Source organism: Chiloscyllium plagiosum, unplaced genomic scaffold (genome assembly GCF_037043375.1).
Source record: "Chiloscyllium plagiosum isolate Xiang-an unplaced genomic scaffold, Cpla_swu_hap1 HiC_scaffold_19, whole genome shotgun sequence".
NCBI lineage: Eukaryota > Metazoa > Chordata > Chondrichthyes > Orectolobiformes > Hemiscylliidae > Chiloscyllium > Chiloscyllium plagiosum.
In genome coordinates this window covers 17,903,528-17,928,792 of record NW_028270157.1, presented here as the reverse complement: position 1 = coordinate 17,928,792, position 25,265 = coordinate 17,903,528, and the positions used below count along the sequence as shown (strand labels likewise).

Genomic DNA, 25,265 nt, shown 5'->3' with positions numbered 1-25,265 from the left:
ACTGCACAGCAGATTTTACAGCATTCAGTCAAACCCAACAAGGTTATTGAGTGCACACCTTTGTTAATTTTGCTGCTTTTCTCTGAGACACAAATGCTGTTTTGTTCTGGCAGCCTGTCCTTTGAATTCACCAACGGTTTAAAGAAAAACCACCAGTCTTAATGGTCACGCATGTTACAGTGTTAGTCCTCGCTGCTTCCATAGTAACAGGGAAAGCACACACATGAAATCTGTGGAATGAGTGATGCGTTCAGGTACAGGTATGACAACTTGCTTTGAAGGTCGCTAACATCCATGAAATTCTACCAAACTTCAACAGCCAAATGAACATCAAAGGAACGAAAAGAAGGGGATTAGTACCGAGCATTTCATTGATAGACCAGCTAGCTCAAAAGTTAAGCAAAAGGAAATGTTTATAAAATTCAATTGAATATTCAAGATTGCAGAGACATCCTGAAGACACAGAAATAATTCTTTTGGATTAAAAGTAATTGTGAGGCATAATTTTTAGCTCATGTTCCCTGGGGGCTGAGAACACATCAGCCATGATCGAATGGCAGAGCAAACTCAGTGGATGAATTGGCCTAATTCTGCTCCCATATCTTATGGTCAGCATTTTACTGACATGTTTTTTTAAAAATCTGAGTAGTAAGGCTAGTGAAAACACTGGCAGGGATTTGGGACCTAATCCGGATTCATAATATAGGGAGCAAAATATTTCAGACTAAAACGAAGGCATCAAACTGACCTGCTGTGATCTCCAGCATTTGTTGTTTTCATCAATATCAGTTTTCCTCATCTTGTGCCCTTCTACATGTCATGCACATTTAAAACAGTCAGCAGTTGGGCAATCAGCTGAAAACTACTCAATAGCTAGCTACTAGGCAGAAACTGGGCAGCAAAAAGAACAGGCCAGAAATTTGCTCGCTCTGTAAGGAAATTCTGATTCTCCACCTAACAGAATCACCCAGTGCCCTGGACTGACCCACTGTGGGATTGCAAGGGAAGGAATAAACTGCTACCACAGTGTACATTAAGCCACCTATTTCAACAAAAATAAAACACGTTGATGTTCGTAAATTAATATTGAGGTCACCTGTAGCCCTGAGATAGCTCTTCAATATGCTTATTTGTCACTGCTGGTTGTCTGTTCTTCACAATAATGTAGGGCCTAAACAAAATTAAGCAAAGAATTTTTCATTAGAGCGGCAAATATTCTCAAGCTCAATGATTTTTTCAGGGAAAAGCATTTGGAGAACAAAACTAAATTATTCAAATTCTATTTTAAATCGTAATAATCAGGTAAAGCGCAAATCTTCATTTTTAGAGCACAAATGCAAGAAGCATGCATACACTAAATTTCAGGCAGCATTATCCAATTTGTACTATCTCAAATGGATTTTACATTTAAGCACACAGTTCAGTCTACAACACGTTTCTTCAATACAAATTGACTTTAACACGAGTGAAGAATTTAGACCTATATTTGTAGAACACAAACTTTCTTTACCTGTATTGGCTATAACGCCAATTCCGACCCCATTAGTTTAAACGGTACGGCTATGCGCAATTTTCTTACAATGAGAGATTGCATGAGATTGGAACTATCACGTTACATCAGAACCAACTGTACAAAAACTAACAGTGATGTACATCGGTCTGGTTATCTTAACCAAGGAGACAACGACAGCCAGGAAAGGTGGAAAAAAGAGGATCAGATCATTAGTGATTGCAACTATAATTCTGGACAGGCCAGCAACGCAGAACTTAATTTATTCTTTCATAAGATGTCCCTAAACACCCTTGAACTGAGTGGGTTCAAAGGTTATTTCAGAGGGTAGTTAAACGTCAACCACGTTGCTGTGTGCCAGGGGTTGCACATAGGGCACACCTGGTAAGGATGGCAGGTTTTCTACCTGATAAAAGGACATTAACTAACTAGAGTGTCTCCTGACACTCCCAAAGGATTCACATTGCTCACATGGAAAAGTTCTGTGCATGCATACTCTGAGAAATGCTTTGCCAGTTTAAAAAAAAATCATTGTAGGTGCCCAAGTAAGCACAAAGCAAACAAGACAGAATGATGTTGCAGGCAGGGATCCTATCCATGGTGAGACTTGAAACTATGGCCATATCCTTAGCCTGAGCCTCTAGATAACTGGCAGAAGTGGGTACTGCAGATGCTGGAGATTACAGTCAAGATTAGTGTGGTGTTGGAAAAGCACAGCAGGTCAGGCAGCATCCGAGGAGCAGGAAAATCGATGTTTCGGGTAAAAGCCCTTCATTAGGAACCCTTTCCTGATGAATGGCTTTTGCCCAAAACGTCGATTTTCCTGGTGCTTGGATGCTGTCTGACCTGCTGTGCTTTTCCAACACCACATTAATCTTGACTCTAGATTACTGGTCCAGTGACATCACCATCTCACTTTAATCACATGCTGCTACTTTCACAACTTCTCATACAGTTGCTTGGTAATAATAATCATTAAACCTTCTGGGGTCAAGTGAGTGACTGAATGGCAGGGTAGATGGGACTGAACAGAACATATTTTTCCTTTACATCTCCACAAAAATAAATCCACAATGCAGGAAGAATTCACTTCTGTGTGAATTCTACCAAGGCAAAGTGAAGGTGTCCCCCACCAGAAGAAAACAGATGTCAGTGGTAGTTATCCCCAATCCCTTATCTCAGCCTTGGTTCCCATTCCTGTCTCTGCTAATGAGGACTTACAACCTTGTCCTTTTCTCTCTCCAGCTCTGCTTCTTAACCAAAAGGCAAAAAAAAATTTTTAGTAGTTAGCTCTGTTACTTGACACTTTTTAAATGGTCAATTTTATTAGATATTCATTTAAATTAACCACTTTTTGCTTTGGATTATTTTTTCCCTGAAATTCATATTTACTGTTAGGGCAAACTTTACTTTCTTAAAACATTTTACCAGCTGCCCCCATCACCCATCGAGTGAGAGAAACATTGAAATGTGGCCACCCAAGCTAAAAAGATTGAACAATCCTGTGTTAAAACCAAGTTCAAATCCTTGTTCTAATCTGCATTATACCTTCAAAATTTCAACATCGCCAGTGCAACTTTCATAATCTTCAAATATTTCCAACCTTTTATTTTTAAAAATAGATTGGCTGATGTTCCCAACCCCAAAATGCAATTTTATATTTACTGCTCAAAACCAGATCAGGTAAATGCAAGGGAGACCACAGCCCATCTTTCAGTCAATAGAGAGCACCAGTGAAAATGAGCATACTTGGAAAGGCTTAATGAAAATGAGCAGATTTATGAAAGCGTTTCGGATCTCTGTTTGCAGCGCCTGACATGGGGACATGTATCCCTGCACGCTGTACCACTATCACCGGAGCAACCCTACAAGACAAAGAACGGCATGCAACATCTGATCATCAGCAAGCTCACTATTTGCACAGCGAGTACCAGTACAGAGCAGAAAATAAACAGTAGGTACTCGTATAAAAATAAAGCACAAACACTTCCTCAAGTTTCAATGGGCACATCTTAAAAAGTTAAGTACTGTATCAGAATAATGCAATCCAAGTATAGCATTACAGGATAGGGCAAACAGAAATTCCATTACCTCGCCAACTGTGGAACAAAGTCACAAAACAGAAAGGAATGAGATTTTTCTTTATGAAATAACTTAATAGTATTGAATAGGACTGATAATGCAAATGCAGCATGACGAGTGGGGAAGACATCAAGAATTTAATATTGTCTCTTGCACTTTTATCCATGAAAGAATAAAACAAATAAGTTGTAATGCTCTTGGACACTTCTGAAAAATTAGTCCTGCGTTTGCAATCTAGTTTAGTCTTATTTATATTGTCTCTGGATGCAAGATGTGTAACAATTATTAGGGCCAAAACTTAATTAATGTAGCTTACTGATGCTTTAAACACAAAGTCACAAAGTATCAAGGTCGGAACTACTTATCACCCAGAGCTTTAGCTTGATGAACTGTGAAATGTCAGTAGATGTCCCCAAATGAACAGGTGCTATACATCAAGTAACATTCACAGCATTGAAACAGGCTGTTTATGATGTTGTGTTTCAGATAAGCCTCTTCCTACTGTTCTTTACCTCATCCAAACTGCTCATCTTTCACTTCTTGTCTCTTGAATATATCCAATTTTAACAGTTTCAGTTGTCAATGATGCGAGTTCAGCTACTTATGCTCTAAGCTCGAGAATTCCCATTCTGATCCTGCCTGCCACTCTACACTCTCTCCTTCTTTAAGAGGCTTTTTAAAACATACCCCACTGACCAAACTTTGGATCGCTTGTCTTATACTGCCTCACACAAATCAGAATCTAACTTTTGTTTGCATTATTCACTTCTTGGAGAGAAATGTCTTGGAGTTCCATTTTTTATTATTATGGAATCACATGATAAAGGAGAAGGATATTTGGCTCATTGTGCCTGGAATGGCTCTCGCAAAGGATGATCCAATCAGTCCCACTCACTTTCTTTTTGACCATAGCCCTTCAATTTTTTATTTGGTACCTTAATTAAGTACAAATGCATACGAAAACACAAATAAGTTACCACTGAATCTGCTCTCATCTCAAGCAGTGCATTCCAGATGACCATTTGCCAAGAATAGTAAGAATTTTTCCATTTCTTGATTTCAGATTATTAATACACCAAAAGCATAAATTGCCCAACACAAGCTGCTGCCCCTCTCACACTCTGCACTGCACTTCCTGTGTCCCCAATCCATGGAACAATCACCGCACTTCTATTCTCAAATTCCCTCTTCATGGAAACTCTCCGCGACCTCTCTCTCAATCTTGTCTTGTTTCTCCTTAAATCCGGTGTTATTATTAAAAGCTTTATTAAATAAAATGGGGCAGATTCACACATTGTCGTTGTCTTAGATGAACTGTACGGAATTTGAAGATGCTCTACATGCTACCAACAGGATTAACAGAGCTTTGCCATAAGTTGCTCAAGTGATTAACCAGTGCTTTTAATACCTGCAAAGTCTGCCTCCATCAGAGGAAATATAAACACAGCGATCTGTCAGATTTGTAGAGATAGAAACAAATTCATTGATGTATCCTGCTCGGCGCATCAAACGGAACGTCTTCACCAGTTTCTGATGATCGTGTATCACACCCAAGATGTTACCTTTTGAGGTCAGCACAGAGAGGGAGAGAATACATTAAGATTGTAGGCGTTGAATATAATTACAAAATAGATGCAGGCCATTCAGCCCACTGCAGGTGTGACAACTCTTTGAAAAATCTACTTAACTTAATCCCACTATACCCTCCCCATAATTCTAAAAATTAGCCCCGTTCCATACATGCTCAATCATGGAAGTTCCTACAAAGTCAAATTCAACTACTTTCAAGGATTTCCAACCCTAACAAACCTCTGTGCCAAAAAAAAAGACTTCCCATTTCCTTTCTCATTCTTTTTTCAATTATTTTAGACGCCAAATATTTTAGATCAAGTCCCTCTGGTTACTGATCCAGCTGACAAAGGAATAACAAATTGCTTTTTCACACTATCAGAATCCCTCAATTTTCAGTTCCACAATCAGATCTCTATCTAATCTTTTCTACTGAAAGGAGAACAGCTCTAGCTGCTCCGATCTCCCCACATAACTGAAGTTTTTCAACCCCGATATCACCATGGTAAAATTCCCCAACCTATGAGACCCTGACCTCCTCCCTAAAGTGTCATGCTCAGAGATGTTTAAAATATTTCAGCTGAGGCCTCACGAGTAATTCTTAAAACCTTTGCAATTATTTTTATTCAAAATCTCTATTCACAATGCCAGGTATCCCAAAGGCTTTCTTAAGCACCTGATCAGTTTGCCCAGTCGCCTTCAAGGATTTGTAACTTTGTATTTCCTTCTGGCCCTAACATCCCGACCCCTCGGGACAGATGTTCCCTCTACTCTTTCCACTATTCAGAGACTTGGCCAAGATGTTGACAGAGACGTGAAAGGAAATTATCCCGTTGGCCTGAGCACTGTTTTTGTGTTACAGTCATCAACGCCCATGATACGGTAACAGTGGAAGAAATTAAGTCAACACAGAGCGTTCCACTTTCAAAATTATGCAAGATGCCCACGGACGAGGGTGATGTGGTGTAAAGCTCTACCCCTTTTGCAATTGGAGAGGTTTGATGTTCAACAGAGTTATTTCTTTTCATATCTTCTGAATTTCTTCAGACTTTCAAACAAGGAATTTGTTTAACAACTTTAGTCACATTCATGGTCATACAGCATGGAAACAGACCCTTCGGTCCAAACAGTCCATGCCAAACATAATCCCAAACTAAAACTAGTCCCACCTGCTTGCGCTTGGCCCACATCCCTCCAAACATTTCTTATTCACGTACTTATCTAAATGTCCTTTAAACATTCTAATTGTTCATGCATCTACTACTCGAAGTTCATTCCACAGAAAGTTAATTCCAGACACAAACCACTCTGTAAAAAGAATTGCCCCTTGTGTCTTTTTTAAGTCTTTCTCCTCTCACATTAAAAATATGCCCCCTAGTCTTGAAATCCCCCACCCTAGGGAAAACACACTGGCTATTCACCTTAGCTACACCTCTCATGATTTTATAAACCTCAATAAAAGGTCACCTCTCAACCTCCTACAATCCAGTGAAAGTAGTCCCAGCCTATCCAGGCTCTCCTTATAATTCAAACCCTCCATATTCCCGGCAACACCCTGGTAAATCTCTTCTGAACCCTCTCCAGCTTAATAATATCCTTCCTATAACTTTGCTAAAATTTTTGGCTCCTCTTGTTATTTACACAAAAGGAGCAGGAAAACAAAACAAAAAGAGCATTTAACATTAAAAGATCACAATCTGCATAAAATGATTGTTGCCTACTCAATGCAGAAAAAACTCCCCCTACCACAAGCCAAGAAATGCAAAGACAATGAAGGACACTTATCTGTAAAACATTCACATTAAAACAAGCTTTTAATACTAAATACTACGAATAGGCAATAAATGCCCAGATAGAGTGTGTCCAAAGCCATTAGTGAATAAAATACCAGAAGAGCTTATTCTCTCAAACAGCAATCCACTTCCCAAAAACAACATACCATAATAGATGCAAATGTTAACTGAGCTGCCAGAATAATTATTATCACTTTAAAAGAGGAGGGCGTTTAACATCAAAATTTATAGTGGGACTTGGGGAGGCTGCCCTGTCCAGCCCTCATCCTGATGTCAAGCTGCACCTCAGGGAAATATAGCAAAGATATTGGAAATTCAGTCCAGATCCTTACAAAGTTTGAGAAGAGTCACATGCAATGAGTTTGGGACAAATTCGAACTGAAGATCATAAACCATAAAAGTACAATGTTCAGAACAGTCTGGGTAACATTTGTGGATACGTTAGGTGTTCTATGGCATAAGCCATGTGTTAGCCTTTTTAGTAAGTCCCCTATGAACTCATACTGATTGTAAATATATTCAGCTTGAATGAACAGAACCAAGTTAAGAGTTGCTTACCATTTAGAAATACAATGAACACACTTGGATATGACAGTTCTTCCCCACAGAGCAGATTTACATCTTCGACACCAAGATTAAAGGCGAGTTTAATTATGGGGCCATCTTCCATATCTGTTGTGATGTGGGTCATCAAAGCCAGATTTTTCACCAAACCGCAAGCCTGCATTTACAGCAGAAACAAAGGCCATGATGTTACAACGGAAACTACAAATTGTTCACTTGCACTGTGAAGAGAGGCAGGCCTGATCCAGGATAAAAATATTTTACCACTTGGACTATAGCAGAGTTCAGGAAAATTCAAGCCCCTCACACCTCTAAGTGAGTAGTCTTGATGGTTAAATTTAAAATCCCATTCTTAAAAACGGAGTAGGTCTCAAAATGAAGAACTGTTATAGGGATGGGTTGAATGTTGAATCATTATTGGATTCTGTAATGAGGGGAGTTAAAAATGTGGATACCTGTTGTAGGAAAACAAATCAGAGCAAAAATTATGAATTCAGGTGACAGGCCACAGTTTTCCAATGAGGATGGAATTTAGTTAAGTACGTAATGGAAAGATATGTTAATAAGGTGACAAAGCTGCTGAGAGTGATGTTTCTTGGTCTGGTGGTAATACAAAACTGTGAGCAGGACTCAGGTTGCAAAGTGATATAGATAGGACAACTGAAAATTGAATGGGCAACACAGTGGCAGTTGGAATATAATGTCGGGCAGTAAAAGGTTATTCACCTTAGTTGTTAGAAATCGAAAATTACAATGTTTTAAGATGTGAAATTTGGAACAGTTGTTTTTTGGAGGGATGTAGATGTACTTGTACAAGGAACATAAAACAGGCATGCAGGTGTAGCAAGCAATGAAGAAGCTAAATGACACATTAGCCTTTAATTGCAAGGGGACTGGAGTACAATTGGGTATATGGTGAAAAACAAGATTCTTAGGGGCTTGACAGGATGCAAGTCACGCGGACAAGTGTTTCCCCACATGGGAATGTCTAGGACCAGATGGCATGTTCTGAAAGTAAAGGGTTACCCATTTTAAGAGAGTTGAAAAGGAATTTCTTCTTTCAAATTCTTTACCACACAGAGGGGTGAAGAGCTGGGTTGATATGTATATTAAGGGTTGAAATTGACAGTTTTAATCAGTAAGGGAATCAAAGGTTAAAGGGGAAATGGCAGCAAAGTGAATTAAAAATCAGATCAGCTATGACAGCTTTGATGAGCAGAGCAAAATCAATGGGCCGAATGGCCTACTTTCTGCTCCTGAGTCTTATGGTCTAAAAATAAGAAATCTTAAAATCACCACAAAGGTGGTGTCACAGAGGATTATCATGTTTGGACTGTTCTTCCTCAGAGAGCGCTGGATAAATTCAATATTCGTTCATTGAACAAATTCAAGGCAGAGTCCGGCAGATACACGACTGACAAGCGAGTTAAGGGTTGTGGGGCTAGATCGGAAAGTGTAGTTAAAGGTCAAAATCAGATCAACCAAGATCTATTGAATGAGTCAGCAGGCTTCAGAGAGCAAGTGTCATATTCATGTTGCTAATTTTCAGGATCTTGTGTTTTTATGATGACACAGTGTACAGTTTTGATTTCAATATCCAAGGAAGGAGATTTTTATATTGAAGACCCTAAGAGAACAGGGATGTATTTTGTTGAAAGGCTGACTAAATTGGATCTTTATTCCTCTAAACCCCAGCAAGTAAGAGGCAATTGTACTGGAAAACATAAGCTTCTGAAGGGGTTTTACAGAATTTACACTGAATCACTGGTTGACTTTGGAGAATCTAGAACACAGCATAGATTTATACAACACAGGAACAGACTCTTTAGTCTAACTCATCAGACATCCTAAAATGATCTAGTCTCATTTGCCAGCATTTGGCATATTATCCCTCTAAACCCCCCATGTGTCTGTCCAGATGCTTTTTAAATGTTGTAATTGTACCTGCCTCCATCATCATCTCTTTCCATACGTGCAACACCCCCTGCATGAAGAAGTTTCCCCCAGGTTCCCTTAAGTTTTTCCCCTAACATCTTAAACCTCTGCCCTCTAGCTTCGGATTCCCCTACCCTGGGAAAAAAACCTTGGCTATTCACCCTATCCATGCTCCTCATGATTAATTAAACCTCAGTAAAGGTCACCCCTCAGCCTCAGAGGCTCCAGGGGAAAAAAAAAGCCCCAGCCTATTTAGCCTTTGACTTGGCCCAAACTCTCAGACCTCAGCACCATCCTGTAAGTCTTTCCTGAACCCTTGCAAGGTTGACAACATCTTTCCTATAGCAAGGAGATCAGAATTGAATGCAGTATTCCAAAAGTGGCCTCACCAAGCAGCACAGTCTCAAAAGAAGGTCAATGTCAAAGGTGAAGAGATATTTCTGAACCCAAAAAGGTAGTGAATCTTTGGAATTCTTTACCCTATGGATTGTGGATGTTTCATTGCTGGAAATATTTAAGGCTGCTTTTAAATCTGTCTGGGATTCAAGGGATAAACTGGGAAGGTGGAGTTTAAGCTAATGGCCAGTCAAATCCGCCAGGGTATTTTTAAGGATGTTCCTTGTAACAAAGGAAAACACTGGATGTGGCTTATATGGATTTTCAGTAGGTTTTTGCTGAGGACCTGTGCAGAAATTTAGAACATATGGGAGTGGGGTTAAGAGAGTGAGAGAGACAGAGGGTGAGAGAGAGACACACACAGAGGGTGAGAGAGAGAGATACAGAGGGTGAGAGAGATAGTGTTTTTAAAAAATTGATTTGAGATGTATGAATCACTGCCAGTCCATGTGCTGTAGGCAGACCCACAAATGCCATTAGAGATGGAATTCCAGGATTTTGATCTAATGACACTGAAGGAATGGCAACGTCAAACTGGGAAGGTGGAGTTTAAGCTAATGGCCAGTCAAATCTGCCAGGGTATTTTTAAGGATGTTTCTTGTAACGAAGGAAAACACTGGATGTGGCTTATATGAATTTTCAGTAGGTTCAAGTCAGGACGGTGAATGGCTTTGAGATCTGGTTATGGTGTTCCCATGAAACTAGTGCCTTTGTCCTTCTAGATAGCAATGATCATGGGTTTAGAAGGTGCTGCCTAAGGGTCTTTGATGAATTTCTGCAGTGCATTTTGCAAATCTCATTCCCAGGATGGCAGGGTATTTACAGCAGAGTACTGCAAGGGTCAAAGCTGGTCACAATCTATATCAATGATTTGGATGTGGGGAACATTTGCAATATTTCCAAATTTTGGATGTAGGTTTGCTCACTGAGCTGGAAGGTTCGTTTTCAGACGTTTTGTCACCATAATAGGTAACATCTTCAGTGAGCCTCCAAGTGAAGCACTGGTGGTGGAGCCCTCTTTCTATTTATATGTTTGAGTTTCCTTGGGTTGGTGATGTCATTTCCTATGGTGATGTCATTTCCTGTTCTGCCAGGGAGTGGTACATGGGATCCAAGTCAGTGTTTGTTGATAGAGTTCCGGTTGGAATGCCATGCTTCTAGGAATTCTTGTGCGTGTCTCAGTTTGGCTTGTCTTAGGATGGATGTGTCATCCCAGTTGAAGTAGTGTCCTTCCTCAACTGTATCTATCAACAAACACATTGACTTGGATTCCATCTACCACCCTCTGAGAAAAAGAACAGGAAGTGATATCACCATAGGAAATGATGTCACCACAGGAAATGATATTACCAACCCAAGGAAACTCAAACATACAAACAGAAAGCGGGCTACACCACCAATGCTTCATTCAGAGGCTCACTGAAGATTTTACCTAGTATGGTGACGAAACCTCTGAAAACAAACCTTCCAGCTCAGCGAGCAAACCTACATCCAGACTTAACCTGAGCTATAAATCTTCTCAAAAACTAGTTATTTCCAAAATTTGCTGCTGCCACTAAACTAGGTGAGAATGGGAATTGTGAAGACCACCACAAGCAAGTTCCAAGCAAAACTCATTGGACAGGCTAAGTGAAAGGACAAGAACATGGCTGAAGGAATCAGTGTGAAGTTATCCACTTTGATAGGAAAAGCAATGTTGTGGGTCTACCTGCAGCAAATGGACTGAAGCAATTCAAGAAAACAGCTCATTATCACTTTCTCAAGGGCATCTAGGTACGGATAATAAATGTATACAGTCCATGTAATCATTGAATTTTAACTCTCAGCAGGTGACCATTTGATCCAGTGTGCTTGTGCCAGCTCACTGAAAGGGCACGATACAACGATTCACATACCCCTACTCTTTCCCCTGTAAATTGCTACCCTGTAAGCATTGTTGATAATATTGCATTCACAATTTCAGTTGAATGGGAATTTTTCATATAACACAGGTTTAAAAATCTCAAAGATGGAATATTTACCTCTCCTTCAGGTGTGTCTGATGGGCACAGCATCCCCCATTGTGATGGCTGAAGCGATCTGGGACCACTCACTTTTCTCGTCTTTTCAAACTGAGAGGAGATCCTGGTCATCATACCCAGGGCAGCAATATAAGACAAACGAGACAGCACCTGAGTAACACCCTGACGGTCCATTTTGAATCTTTTGAGAGACCAATTCCCCTACAAGAAATTAAATAGTGGGAACACTTCGAGAATTGTACCATTTAGGCAAAATTCCTAAACAAGGCACCAGTTAGGGAAGAAGCAAGAAAATTTTATTCAAATATAAAAAGACAATGTAATGTTGCATGAAACAGCTCTTTCAATAATCGTAGATAATTGCTCAGGAAAAGAATAGTGCATGTAAAAAGATCCAGAACACATTCAAGCTTATGTTTCAGGGCCCACTAGCAAGTCTGCTGTCACTCTTACCCTCTCTCCCAGAATTACAACAGGGCTCCCCTTGTCTTCATTTTCTGCCATTTTCCCTACCTCCAAGGTTTTTAATGTATGTTCAATTTAATATACTCTTTGCTGCTTACAACGGGGTCTCCTCAATAGTGGGAGACCGCTTTGCAGAACACTCCCATTCAATCCGCAAGCATGACCCTGACTTTCCTTTTAGTACCATTTTAATTCATTACCTTACTCTGACACTAACATTTCAGTCCTTAGTCTTTTGCATTGTTCTAGGGAAGTTCAATGAAAGCTTGAAGAACAGCATCTCACCTTTCAATTAGTCACTTTATAGCCTTTCAATCTCAACATTACACTTCACAACTAAGCTGTAAAGTTCCTCTGCCCATTTGGTTTGATTTTCATTGCACATTCTGCTTTCTATCTTAATTTATTTGAGAAATAAAACAAAACTGAAAGAATTACAGGTCAACCGCAAAGGAACACAAATGCTTACGGTTGATATGGCATTAACCATGCCATTAGTGATCTGGTCTTGCCGCATGTGCTTCACAACATCAAACTGGGCTGCCCGCTGCTTGGGAATAATCTGGTCAGCAATCTTCTTCAGCTCAGAATTGAACTTTTTGAACAAATCTTCAAAAAGCAGAGACAGAAGCTGTAGAACAGAAGAGGAAGGAATGAAAGCAGAGCTAGAGCTTTTTAGGAGAGGGGGAATGAAGAGTCCACGATAACATTCATATTAGGTTTACTTTTGGTTTCCATAAATCTGGTACGCTTTAGAAATAATTAGTTCATCTGCAAACAGCTAGTCAATGGTATTAACATACATGAAAAACAATTACATATTTAATATAGAAATTAAAATATCCATCGCTAATTAGCTTAATGTCAGGGAATTCTAATTAGGTACCTCGAGATCCTCTATTTATCTTTGAAACCTTCCGAGTGCCAATTCTCTTTTCACATAACCTAGTTGTGAATTTAAAGACAGGAGGGCAGATTTAATTACATTAGTGGAGTGGGGAGGATTAGACAATCTCCAAAGTCAACGTTTTATTCTTTTGTCACTGGGGAAATCCCTTGCTTTCCAGGGTGCCCTGATTTTGGGACCATTCCATATCTCTCACCAACAAAGCGAGCAGCATTAAGACAAAAACTGCTGGCAAAGAATAGGGAAATGCTGAGGAAATAATGAACACATTAAAAAAACACAGAATATTAAGGTGAAAGATTAAGCCAGAAAACTGGCAGGTTCTACAAACATCTCCACTGGCTCCAAGCCTATCAAATCTCTAGTGGTGAAGGACTTAAGGCAGGACTATGGAATTAGGCTCACTGTTAGCTGCCCTACTCTTATCTACAAGCTAATGCAGATTCTGATTTGCTCCATCCCATGTGGTCTGGAATTAAAACTCATTGTCTCTATAATTTTGAACACAGCATCCTTTATTCCATTACATTCCCAATATAGAAGCAATGCCTCCCTCTTTGGGTTATTCAGTATCATCTCACAACCCAATTTTCTCAAATGCACTTCTGTAATCTAACTTCAAAATGACAACGTCTAGATATTTTAAAATCCACTGTCACACTGAAAATCATTAAGAGTTTAAACAGAGATATAATTCAGAAGTTGCACCAGTGTACATAGGAATGAAACATCGAGCAGACTAGGTTTTTGGGGGGGGGGGGGGGGGGTTACATTTTAAACAGGGGTCTCCCTCTGAGAAGGTCATGACTCTTTGGATTTTCCTTCCCCAGAGAGCAGTGGAGAAAGTCAATGAATATTTTTAAGACAGAGACAGATATATTCTCAGCCAACATGGGAGTCAGAAGCTATCACGGGTAAATGGAAACACGGAGTCGAGGCCACAGTCAGATCAAATATGGTCTAGTTGAACAACAGAGCAGGTTTGAGGGATTAAATGGCTATTTCTGCTTCTAATTTGTGTGTTCCTATTTAGCCAAACTGAATTCAAATAAACTACAGCCAAAGAATTCTTAGTGTGACTATTTTATATTTATTGACAAAACACATGTAAAATCCCATTACCTTCAACATCTGATTTGATTGTCACAACATTACATCTTAATTATTGTATTCCACCTTCTTTTTTATATTATATGGTTTTGTTAGGTCGATTGAGAAATGGAAGTTGGCCATGGTACCAGGAATAATTCTCCTGCTCCTATGCAATGGCTCTATTAGATCTTAAACAGAGCCTCAGTTTAATATCTCATCCAAAGACAGCACTACCAAAGTGCAGTGCTCCCTCAGTCTCACACTGGAGTCTTAGTCTTGATTATCACATGCTTAAGTCCAAGAATAGGACTTGAACCTGGGACTTTGTGGTTCAGAGGGAAGAGTACTATCCACTGAGCCGTAGCTGACACACTTCTCTCAGGGTTTGATTTCTTTTGGGTATATACCTTACATGGTCGAGCATGAAGAGACAGGGGGTGAGGCAGAAATGAGAGAGAGGAGCAGACTTGAAATCTTACACTCTAATCTCTGCCAGGGAGACAGGTGACTGTTTCTCAACAGGACTAAGAAGTCCGATTCCTTAATATTTACATTTTCAATGTTTCTATTTCACTGAAACTGGTGATCACACAATAGAGGTGCTGGCAAGGTAGGGAAGCAGGGGAGAGAAGTGATGAGAATCAGACTGGAGTGTGTCAGGTCAACAGAAAATGGCCTGGTGATAAATCAGGTTTGGAGTGTAATGGGGTGGGGGGAGGAACAAAATTGTGGCCTACTGGGAAGGGGAATACAACATTGGCTTGTTGCAGAGGATTATGGATTCTGTTGAGGGATTCTGTGTGGCTACACCAGGTTGTTCGGCAGAACATTTATATAGTGCGCAAAATAAAATGACTCTTTTCCCTTACATAGTATTTACACTACAGAAACGGGCTATTCAGCCCATTGGGTCCATACTAGCATACTGAGGAAAAACAGGAGAAAATATGACAATTTTGAAGAACAGGACTTTTATCTCAACCCAAGGCCATAATGTAAAAGTGACCTGATATAAATTGATGCAGTGTAACAAACTGATACCTCAAGACTTTCTCAACATGGCTCAAACCCGACTTGAAGAACAAGTGTAACGCTTCTACCTTTTACACTGCTTGGCCCCAAATGGAGCTGTCAATTCATGCAGAGCATTAGCACACTGAGCTCGGCCCTCATCTTGAACCCCCAGTTTATGGGACCAATTGGACTAGAGGAATCAATGGTTGCATTACACAAAAGATTATCCAAACAGGAATGGGAGAATAATGGTTACTTGATAGAAAAAGGTTAAAGGGAAGAGAGATGAGGAATCAAACTCACCTGCCCAGCCAGCTCCAAACGCTTGTTACCGTAATAATCTCTGTCATCGACTTTGTTAGCCCCTTGGGCTAGAATCACCCTGCGTACCATCACGGCAGTATAAATACACTTTGCACGGAAGTTGAATTCTTTGACCTACAGGAGAAGAACAAGCTTTTGTTTTAAGGTACCCTCTGTAAGCTTCAAACACTTTAGAACCAACGAGTTGCATGTGAAGTGCCATCCGTGTTGAAAACCAATTGAAAGACAGCAGGTAGAATGAATCATGAAGGAAGCCATTTAGTGTATGCGTGTGCGCTAGCCTTTTAAACACGTGATCAATTAGTCCCATTCCTCTTTTCCTCTTAACCTTGGAAATTATTCCCCTGGATTCATTTATGAATTTCCTCTTAAAAACTACTGAATCTGCTTCCACTGCCCATTCTGAAGGATCATAGGTCATGGGGTAAATAGAAACTCCTGTCGCTCTGGGCTGGTCCTCTCACCAACTGCTTTTAAAGGAGTCTCCTCTGATTACCAATCCCAGCAACCACTGGAAACAATACCTCCCCATTTACTTTATAAGAAGCTCTGTTTTTATTTAGAGGTGGAATGCTAATTAGGATGGCTGACAGCACTCTTATACTGAGGCACAGCCTCTGATAATTTAGAACGGCTCACTACACACTGGCAAACTTCACCATGGGTCTTTCAAGCAATGGTCAGGGACAAAAAAAAATTCTACAGAGCTGCATATAGGGTCAACAGCAATATTTACAACTCATTGTAGAGAGCTCTACACATCCCTCATCCCATGAAATGTATCTGCGTGGAATCTGACTGCATCTAACAGTTTGTCAAAAGTTTGCTTGCCAAAGGCCTGGTTAGGTTCTGACCAGCACTTTTGATGTCAGCACTTAGCACTAAGGAAATACAAGTTGTTTTAAGAATCCCCACAAATGACTTTCAGACAGTATGAAACAGAACGCTGGAGAAAATCAGCAGGTATGGCAGCCTCTGTGGAGAAAAACAGTTAACATTTTAAACCTGGTATGACTTCTTCGGAACTGAATTTGAACATGAAATTTGACACCAAGCCACTTAAGTACATATGAGTCCAGGTGACCAAAAGCTTTGTTAAAGAGGTAGATTTTAAGGGCAAATTAAAGGAGGAAAAAGGTTTATGAGAAGGAAATAATACCAGGGTCAGCAATGATAGTCAAGAACGTACAAGACGTCAGAATTAGACACATGCAGAGATCTCAGGGTTGTAGGGCTGAAAGGAATGAGAGAGATAGGGGGAAAGCCAAGGAGAGATTTGCATATGAAGATTTAGGTGGCATGGTAGCTCAATGGTTAGCACTGTGGCCTCACAGTGCCAGGAACCCGGATTCAATTCCAGCCTCGGGCGACTATGCAGAGTTTGCCTATTCTCCACATGTTTGCAGGGTGCTCCAGTTTCCTCCCAAAAATACGCAAGTCAGGTGGACTGGCCATGCTAAATTGCTTGTAGTGTTAGGTGCATTAGTCAGAGGGAAATGGGTAGGTAGGTTACTCTCTGGAGGGTCGGTGTGCAACTGTTGGGCCAAATGGCCCGTTTCCATACTGTAGGAAATCTAGTCTTTAAAAAAAACCACTCAAATCAGGATACTTCCAGAGGGAGAACCAACGTAGGTCAGCAAGCTGATGGTGAACCTGATTTGACGCAAGTTAGAAAAGGGCAACAGAGCTTTGGATTGTCACATTTAGGAGGTAGAAGGTAGCAGGTCAATCAAGAACATATTAAAATAACCAAGTCTATCAAAACACGGCTGAAGGTCTCAGTAGACGATCTAAAACCAACTGTTGACTGACGCTATCAGCTGCAGAATGGCTGTTTTATACTACAGCTGCCCTTTGCTGTGGAAAAAAAAGGGCACTACAGACAACTGTGTGCCTGCTTCTGACTGCTGACCTTGGCAGGTACTCATCAACAAAAGGACATTCAGCATTATTAATGATACACCAAAGGAATACCATCAGAATTTGAGGGCTAGATCATCCGAAGAGATTACTGTGGGAATGGAAGGGCTGCATTGACTCCAAAGTCTTTTATCCAGCCTGAAATTTGCTTTCGGGTTACTATACATTCATGTAAGCAAATGAAGCAGTGATAAAAACGATCCACCAACTAAGATGCTGCTGACCTCATGAAGTTTAAGACAATATAAGCTCATTTCAAAAGGTCTTTTAAAAAAAGAGTTCTTCCTTTACTTAAGTTGCAATGAGTAAGTGCAGGATCATTTTAATTGGTTAACTAGAGTCTGCTGTTGATTGTTAATAGAATGGGTAACTATAGGAACATTTGTTACATTACAGAACTGCCCGCAATGTGAAAGGAAACAGCTTCAGCACTAGAATCATTCAAATAGCTTTTGTTTCACTGACTCCAAATAAAAACAGCTGTACGCACTGTTATAAGAGATTAAAACGTCGACACAAATATATATATATAATACATATTGAGAGAGAGTGAGAGAGAGAGTGAGAGAGAGAGTGAGAGAGAGAGTGAGAGAGAGAGTGAGAGAGAGAGTGAGAGAGAGAGTGAGAGAGAGAGTGAGAGAGAGTGAGAGAGAGTGAGAGAGAGTGAGAGAGAGGAGTGAGAGAGAGAGTGAGAGAGAGAGTGAGAGAGAGAGTGAGAGAGAGTGAGAGAGAGAGTGAGAGAGAGAGTGAGAGAGTGAGGAGAGAGGAGAGTGAGAGAGAGAGTGAGAGTGAGAGAGAGAGAGTGAGAGAGAGAGAGTGAGAGAGAGAGGAGTGAGAGAGAGAGAGTGAGAGAGAGAGTGAGAGAGAGAGTGAGAGAGAGAGTGAGAGAGAGTGAAGAGAGTGAGAGAGAGAGAGAAGAGAGAGTGAGAGAGAGAGAGAGAGAGAGAGGGAGAGAGAGAGAGTGTGAGAGAGAGTGAGAGAGAGAGTGAGAGAGAGAGAGTGAGAGAGTGAGAGAGTGAGAGAGAGAGAGTGAGAGAGAGAGAGTGAGAGAGAGAGAGTGAGAGAGAGAGTGAGAGGTGAGAGTGAGAGAGTGAGAGAGAGAGAGTGGAGAGAGAGAGAGTGAGAGAGAGAGAGTGAGAGAGAGAGAGTGAGAGAGAGAGAGAGAGAAGAGAGAGGAGAGAGAGAGAGGAGAGTAGAGAGAGTGAGAAGAGAGTGAGAGAGAGAGAGAGAGGGTGAGAGAGATGGTGAGAGAGTGAGGAGAGAGAGAGAGTGAGAGAGAGAGAGAGTGAGAGAGAGTATTGTGAGAGAGAGTGTGAGAGAGAGTGTGAGAGAGAGTATGAGAGAGAGTGTGAGAGAGAGTATGAGAGAGAGTATGAGAGAGAGTATGAGAGAGAGTATGAGAGAGAGTATGAGAGAGAGTATGAGAGAGAGTATGAGAGAGAGTATGAGAGAGAGTATGAGAGAGAGTGTGAGAGTGTGTGAGAGTGTGTGAGAGTGTGTGAGAGTGAGAGTGAGGGGAGAGTGAGGGGAGAGTGAGGGGAGAGTGAGGGGAGAGTGAGGGGAGAGTGAGGGGAGAGTGAGGGGAGAGTGAGGGGAGAGTGAGGGGAGAGTGAGGGGAGAGTGAGGGGAGAGTGAGGGGAGAGTGAGGTGAGAGTGAGGTGAGAGTGAGGTGAGAGTGAGGTGAGAGTGAGGTGAGAGTGAGGTGAGAGTGAGGTGAGAGTGAGGTGAGAGTGAGGTGAGAGTGAGGTGAGAGTGAGGTGAGAGTGAGGTGAGAGTGAGGTGAGAGTGAGGTGAGAGTGAGAGTGAGGTGAGAGTGAGTGAGTGAGGTGAGAGTGAGAGAGCGAAAAAAAAGAATTTTATCAAATTAAATCTGTAAAACAGAAATATTTTCTCTAATCAGTTTCTTTCAACTGCTAAGTTTGACTTTTCTACTAAAATAAATGGTAAAATAAAAGTTCCAAAGTGCTTTAAATATCTGTTTCTGAATATTAACATGCTTAGAAATAAGCTTTATTCTTAATTTAAATTCACATTAAGAGAATATCCCAATGACAGAAAGCAAGAGAAAGTATTAACATCAGAGATGATCTAAACCAAAAACAGGAAATTCTACAAACACAGCAGGCAATAAATGAATGCTTCATCCATCCTGAAAAAAGATTTCTCTAATCTTGTCCATACATCCTACAGATGCTTAAAGTTTAAGCATCAAACTGTAAGAAAAAATGCACTTATATGGAACCTTTCACAAGTACTGGATATTTTAAATCACTTCACATGTCACTAATAATTTAAAAAAAGTGTAGCCAATACACTCACGTAGGAAATATTGTGAACGGTGGGGGGGGGGGGGGGGGGGGGGAGATGGCCGAGTGGTATTTTCATTGGACCATTAATCCAAAGGTGCAGGTAATGTTCTGAGAATCTAGGTGTGAAGCCTGCCATAGAATATGAATTCAATAAAAGAAAATTCTGAAATAAATCTAATAAATCTGAAAAATCTGATCTAATTATGACCATGAACCAGTCTACTGATATCTTCCCATGATTCACTGCTACAATCCTTACTATTTACCACCCTACCAATTTTAGTGTTATCTGTAAACTTCTATTTGTGCCCCCTACATTTAAGACCAAATGATTAAATCAACACCACAAATAGCAAGGGCCCCAGCACAAAGTCCTTGCAGAACTCCACTGGAAATAAACTGAGTCACAGAATGATCCCTCTACAGTCACCGAATGATCCCTCTACTGTCACCCTTTGCTTTCTGCATCTCAGTCAATTTTGGATCCCATATGGTTCTTTGCCTTGAATCCCATGGGTTCTTACATTCCTGACCATGACAGACATCATCAAAGCCTTGCAAATGTAATACCTTCATCAACATTCCTGGTTACCTCCTCAAACAAAATTGATCAAATTTGTCAAACACAACCTGCCATTAACAAATCCATGCTGAATACAAATAAAAAGGAATGGCGGATGCTGGAATTCAGAAACAAAAAAAAATCAGAAATTACAGGAAAAACTCAGCAGTTCAAAAACTGATCTGAAGAAGGGTCATTGGACCTGAAATGTTAACTCTGCTTTCTCTCCACAGACACTGCCTGACCTGCTGTATTTCCAGCAATATCTGATTTTTTTTTCCATCCTGAATATCCTCGATTATTACATGTCTCTCCAAGGGCAGATATACTCTATCCCTCAACATTCTAATAACTTACTCACTGAGGTTAGACTGACTGATCTGCAATTTCCTGGTCTATTTGTTCCTCCCTTTTTTAATAATAGGACAATGCTCACAGTCCTCTTGTCCTCTGGCACCTCACATATGGCAAGAGATTTCAAAATTACTCGGAGACCAGGCTTCCTCCCTTGCCTCCCTCAACAGCCTGGGATATTCACTGGATTAAAATCCTGGAAATCAGGTCATTGTGGGTCTACAGCATATAGATTGCAGCTGTTCAAGAAGAGAGCTCACCACCACTTTCTCACAGACAATTCAGGACAAACAATAAATGCTGACCCAAACAAGGACACCCACATCCCACAAGTGAAATTAAAAAAAATAGTGGAACCAACTCCAGCCTCACATGATGCTTACAGGCACGTGGGTAAGTACAGTCGATGCAAGCAGCTCCCGGGCCTCCTCCATCTTGGTTTTTTTCGGTCCTCCCCACATTCGCTGTCTGCGCACTTTGTTTCCAATATACTTTAATGCCTGCATGTCAAAAAGGGAAAAAGAATCATAGAGTCAGAGATGTACAGCATGGAAACAGAGCTTTCAGCCCAACCTGTCCATGCCAATCAGATATCCTAAATTAATCTAGGCCCATCTGCTAGCCTTTGGTCCATGTCTCTCTAAACCCTTCCTATTCATACACCCACCTAGATGTCTTTTAAATATTGCAACTGTATCTGCCTCCACCATTTCCTCTGACAGTTTGTCCCACACACACACACACCACCCTCTGTGTGAGCAAGTTGCCCCCTAGGTCCCTTTTAAATCTGCCAAATGTAATCATATTTCACAGTCACTTCTAGATTAAGAAAACAAGAAATGTCTTTCCATTAATACTTATAAGAGCAAGCACATCACTTGTTTATTGAACTTTAACCTCAAACTTTCATTTTACATATTCTAAGAATACTATAGTGTAAGTTCAGTGCTGTCACTATAGAGTTGCAACACATTATGTGGTGGAAATGTGGAACTTTTTCAAAGAGCAGATACGACGTGTCCATGATATGTATGTACCTATCAGGCAGGAAAGAAATGGTCATGTGAGGGAGCCTTGGTTGACGAGAGAGGTTGAATGTCTGGTAAAGAGGAAGAAGGAGGCTTACATAAGGTTGAGGAAACAGGATTCAGACAGAGCAGTGGAGGGATACAGGATAGCCAAAAGGGACCTGAAGAAAGGGATTAGGAGAGCTAAGAGAGGGCATGAAAAATCGTTGGCGGATAGGATCAAGGATAACCCCAAGGCATTTTATGCGTATGTGAGAAACCTGAGAATGACAAGAACGAGGGTAGGTCCGATCAAGGACAGTAGTGGGAGACTGTGTATTGAGTCGGAAGAGATAGGAGAGGTCTTGAACAAGTACTTCTCTTCAGTATTTACGAACGAGAGGGACCGTATTGTAGAAGAGGAGAGTGTGAAATGGACTGGTAAGCTAGAAGAGATACCCGTTAGGAAGGAAGATGTGTTGGACATTTTGAACAACTTGAGGATAGACAAGTCCCCCGGGCCTGACGGGATATATCCTAGGATTATGTGGGAAGCAAGAGAGGAAATTGCAGTACCGTTGGCAATGATCTTCTCGTCTTCACTGGCAACGGGGGTGGTACCAGGGGACTGGAGAGTAGCGAATGTTGTGCCCCTGTTCAAAAAAGGGAATAGGGATAACCCCGGGAATTACAGGCCTGTTAGTCTTACTTCTGTGGTAAGCAAAGTAATGGAAAGGGTACTGAGGGATAGGATTTATGAGTATCTGGAAAGACACTGCTTGATTAGGGACAGCCAGCACGGATTTGTGAAGGGTAGGTCTTGCCTTACAAGTCTTATTGAATTCTTCGAGGAGGTGACCAAGCATGTGGATGAGGGAAGAGCAGTGGATGTAGTGTACATGGATTTTAGTAAGGCATTTGATAAGGTTCCCCATGGTAGGCTTATGCGGAAAGTCAGGAGGCATGGGATAGAGGGAAATTTGGCCAATTGGATAGAAAACTGGCTAACCGGTCGAAGGCAGAGAGTGGTGGTAGATGGTAAATATTCAGCCTGGAGCCCAGTTACAAGTGGAGTTCCGCAGGGATCAGTTCTGGGTCCTCTGCTGTTTGTAATTTTTATTAATGACTTAGATGAGGGAGTCGAAGGGTGGGTCAGTAAATTTGCAGATGATACGAAGATAGGTGGAGTTGTGGACAGTGAGGAGGGCTGTTGTCGGCTGCAGAGGGACTTAGATATGATGCAGAGCTGGGCTGAGGAGTGGCAGATGGAGTTCAACCCTGCCAAGTGTGAGGTTGTCCATTTTGGAAGAACAAATAAGAATGCGGAATACAGGGTTAATGGTAGGGTTCTTAGTCAGGTGGAGGAACAGAGGGATCTTGGGGTCTATGTACATAGATCTTTGAAGGTTGCCACTCAGGTGGATAGAGTTTGTAAGAAGGCCTATGGAGTATTATCGTTCATTAGCAGAGGGATTGAATTCAAGAGTCGTGAAGTGATGTTGCAGCTGTACAGGACTTTGGTTAGGCCACAGTTGGAGTACTGTGTGCAGTTCTGGTCGCCTCACTTTAGGAAAGATGTGGAAGCTTTGGAGAGGGTGCAGAGAAGATTTACCAGGATGTTGCCTGGAATGGAGAGGAAGTCGTACGAGGATAGGTTGAGAGTTCTCGGCCTTTTCTCGTTGGAACGGCGAAGGATGAGGGGTGACTTGATAGAGGTTTATAAGATGATCAGAGGAATAGATAGAGTAGACAGTCAGAAACTTTTTCCCCGGGTACAACAGAGTGTTACAAGGGGACATAAATTTAAGGTGAAGGGTGGAAGGTATAGGGGAGATGTCAGGGGTGGGTTCTTTACCCAGAGAGTGGTGGGGGCATGGAATGCGCTGCCTGTGGGTGTGGTAGAGTCGGAATCATTGGCGACCTTTAAGCGGCATTTGGATAGGTACATGGATGGGTACTTAATCTAGGTTAGAAGTTCGGCACAACATCGTGGGCCGAAGGGCCTGTTCTGTGCTGTATTGTTCTATGTTCTAGTTCTATGTTCTATGTTCTATTAGACAATTCGAGGTTTGGTTTTGCTCGCTTTTGTTAAATCATTGTTAAAATATCTAAACAGCAAATATCACAAACCAGGCATTCTTGCCTTAAGACTTTATTAAGGTCTAGGAGTCTCTTTTTACCCCCACTGTGTTTAAACAGCTGACTATATAGCCAAGCCCATGAGGCTGCAGTTAAACATCCACATTGAAAGAGCTGAAATTTATAAAAGGCACACCTGCATCTGGGTGAAGATCTGAGCTTTCTGACACTCTTCCAGGCTTGGAGCAAAGGCAGACATCACTGGGTCCTCTGTACCAATCATCTGTACAATCTCTTGATCACTCTCTACACCCATTGCCTACAATAGGAATGACAGACACCAGCAATATTAGCATTTTCCATCGGCAGGGTAACATTTGCTTATGGTAATGAAGCATTGTTGGTGGCTTGAATTCAGAGCAGAGATTGGTGTTTCTCTTACACTCCATGCCATCTGGCTTTGGCAAGTAACTGTACTGGACTCAGCACCAATTGCCTTTAAAAGGTATCCACGAATTAATAAAGGAGCATATGTATCCTACACAAGGTTCAAAATTCACTGTTCGGATATTGCGTTTCAATTTTGGTCATTAAATTAAAGTCCTGTAAAACCCAAGAATAGGACAAAAAGCACAAATCAACTGCGATTGAATTGTAAGCAACTGAGTTCAACTCAACTTCAGAACTTAAAACTCATAATTTAGAAGATTTTTCTTAAGATGATGAGAGTTTTGACAAAGAAGACATTATTCCATCTGGCAAGTGAATCAGAGGTCAGAGATTCAAATCATTGACAAAATATCTAATTAGGAGATGAGAAGATTTTCACTTGGATTTGCCAGAATCTGGAATGCTTGACTTGAGAGGGTGTGAAAACTGATTCCATGAATTATTTTCAAAGGGAGTTGGACAGAAACACGAGGATGAGGAGCTTACTGAGTAACAGAACAAAATGCAACATCTGGGAGAAACCGCAAGTAAAAATGGTCTCCTTATGTGCTGAAGTTACAATGATTCTATACAACTACTATCTACTACACTGTTTTTGGCATTGTTCCTCAATTTTATAAAAGGATGTTTCCTGTGCTGTCTGAAACAAGCAATTGGGAAAACTGCATTTTCTAAATTTGGGTTTTTGTCAATTGTACAAAAGAAATAAAATTGAATTTTGACTAATTTTCCAGTTATTCAGGGAATAAACTCAATATATTTTAACATACATCCACTTTCTCTAAATGAGCAAGGAGGTGAAAATCATTTCTGAGCAACCAGTGCCTTTTCTTCTCAACCACATAGTGCAATAGCTCTGACTTTCAGCAGCAATAGGTTCGAATTGTTCATTTAGCCACAACGTGAAGAAAG

General features: G+C 40.9%; 1 protein-coding gene across 2 annotated transcripts in view; it reads right to left on the bottom strand.

Annotated features, from left to right (window-relative positions):
• The window catches only part of polr3b (polymerase (RNA) III (DNA directed) polypeptide B), a 95,710-nt gene that overhangs the window by 47,451 nt on the left and 22,994 nt on the right, over positions 1 to 25,265 (bottom strand). For both annotated transcript variants that reach the window (XM_043709862.2, XM_087997074.1), the window contains exons 10-17: positions 24,100 to 24,222; positions 21,201 to 21,317; positions 15,652 to 15,786; positions 12,805 to 12,966; positions 11,871 to 12,071; positions 7,513 to 7,675; positions 5,001 to 5,154; positions 1,097 to 1,171 (exon numbers count right to left, since the gene is read on the bottom strand). In XM_043709862.2, the coding sequence (XP_043565797.1) occupies positions 1,097 to 1,171; positions 5,001 to 5,154; positions 7,513 to 7,675; positions 11,871 to 12,071; positions 12,805 to 12,966; positions 15,652 to 15,786; positions 21,201 to 21,317; positions 24,100 to 24,222 (1,130 nt within the window). The remainder of the gene's footprint in view (positions 1 to 1,096; positions 1,172 to 5,000; positions 5,155 to 7,512; positions 7,676 to 11,870; positions 12,072 to 12,804; positions 12,967 to 15,651; positions 15,787 to 21,200; positions 21,318 to 24,099; positions 24,223 to 25,265) is intronic.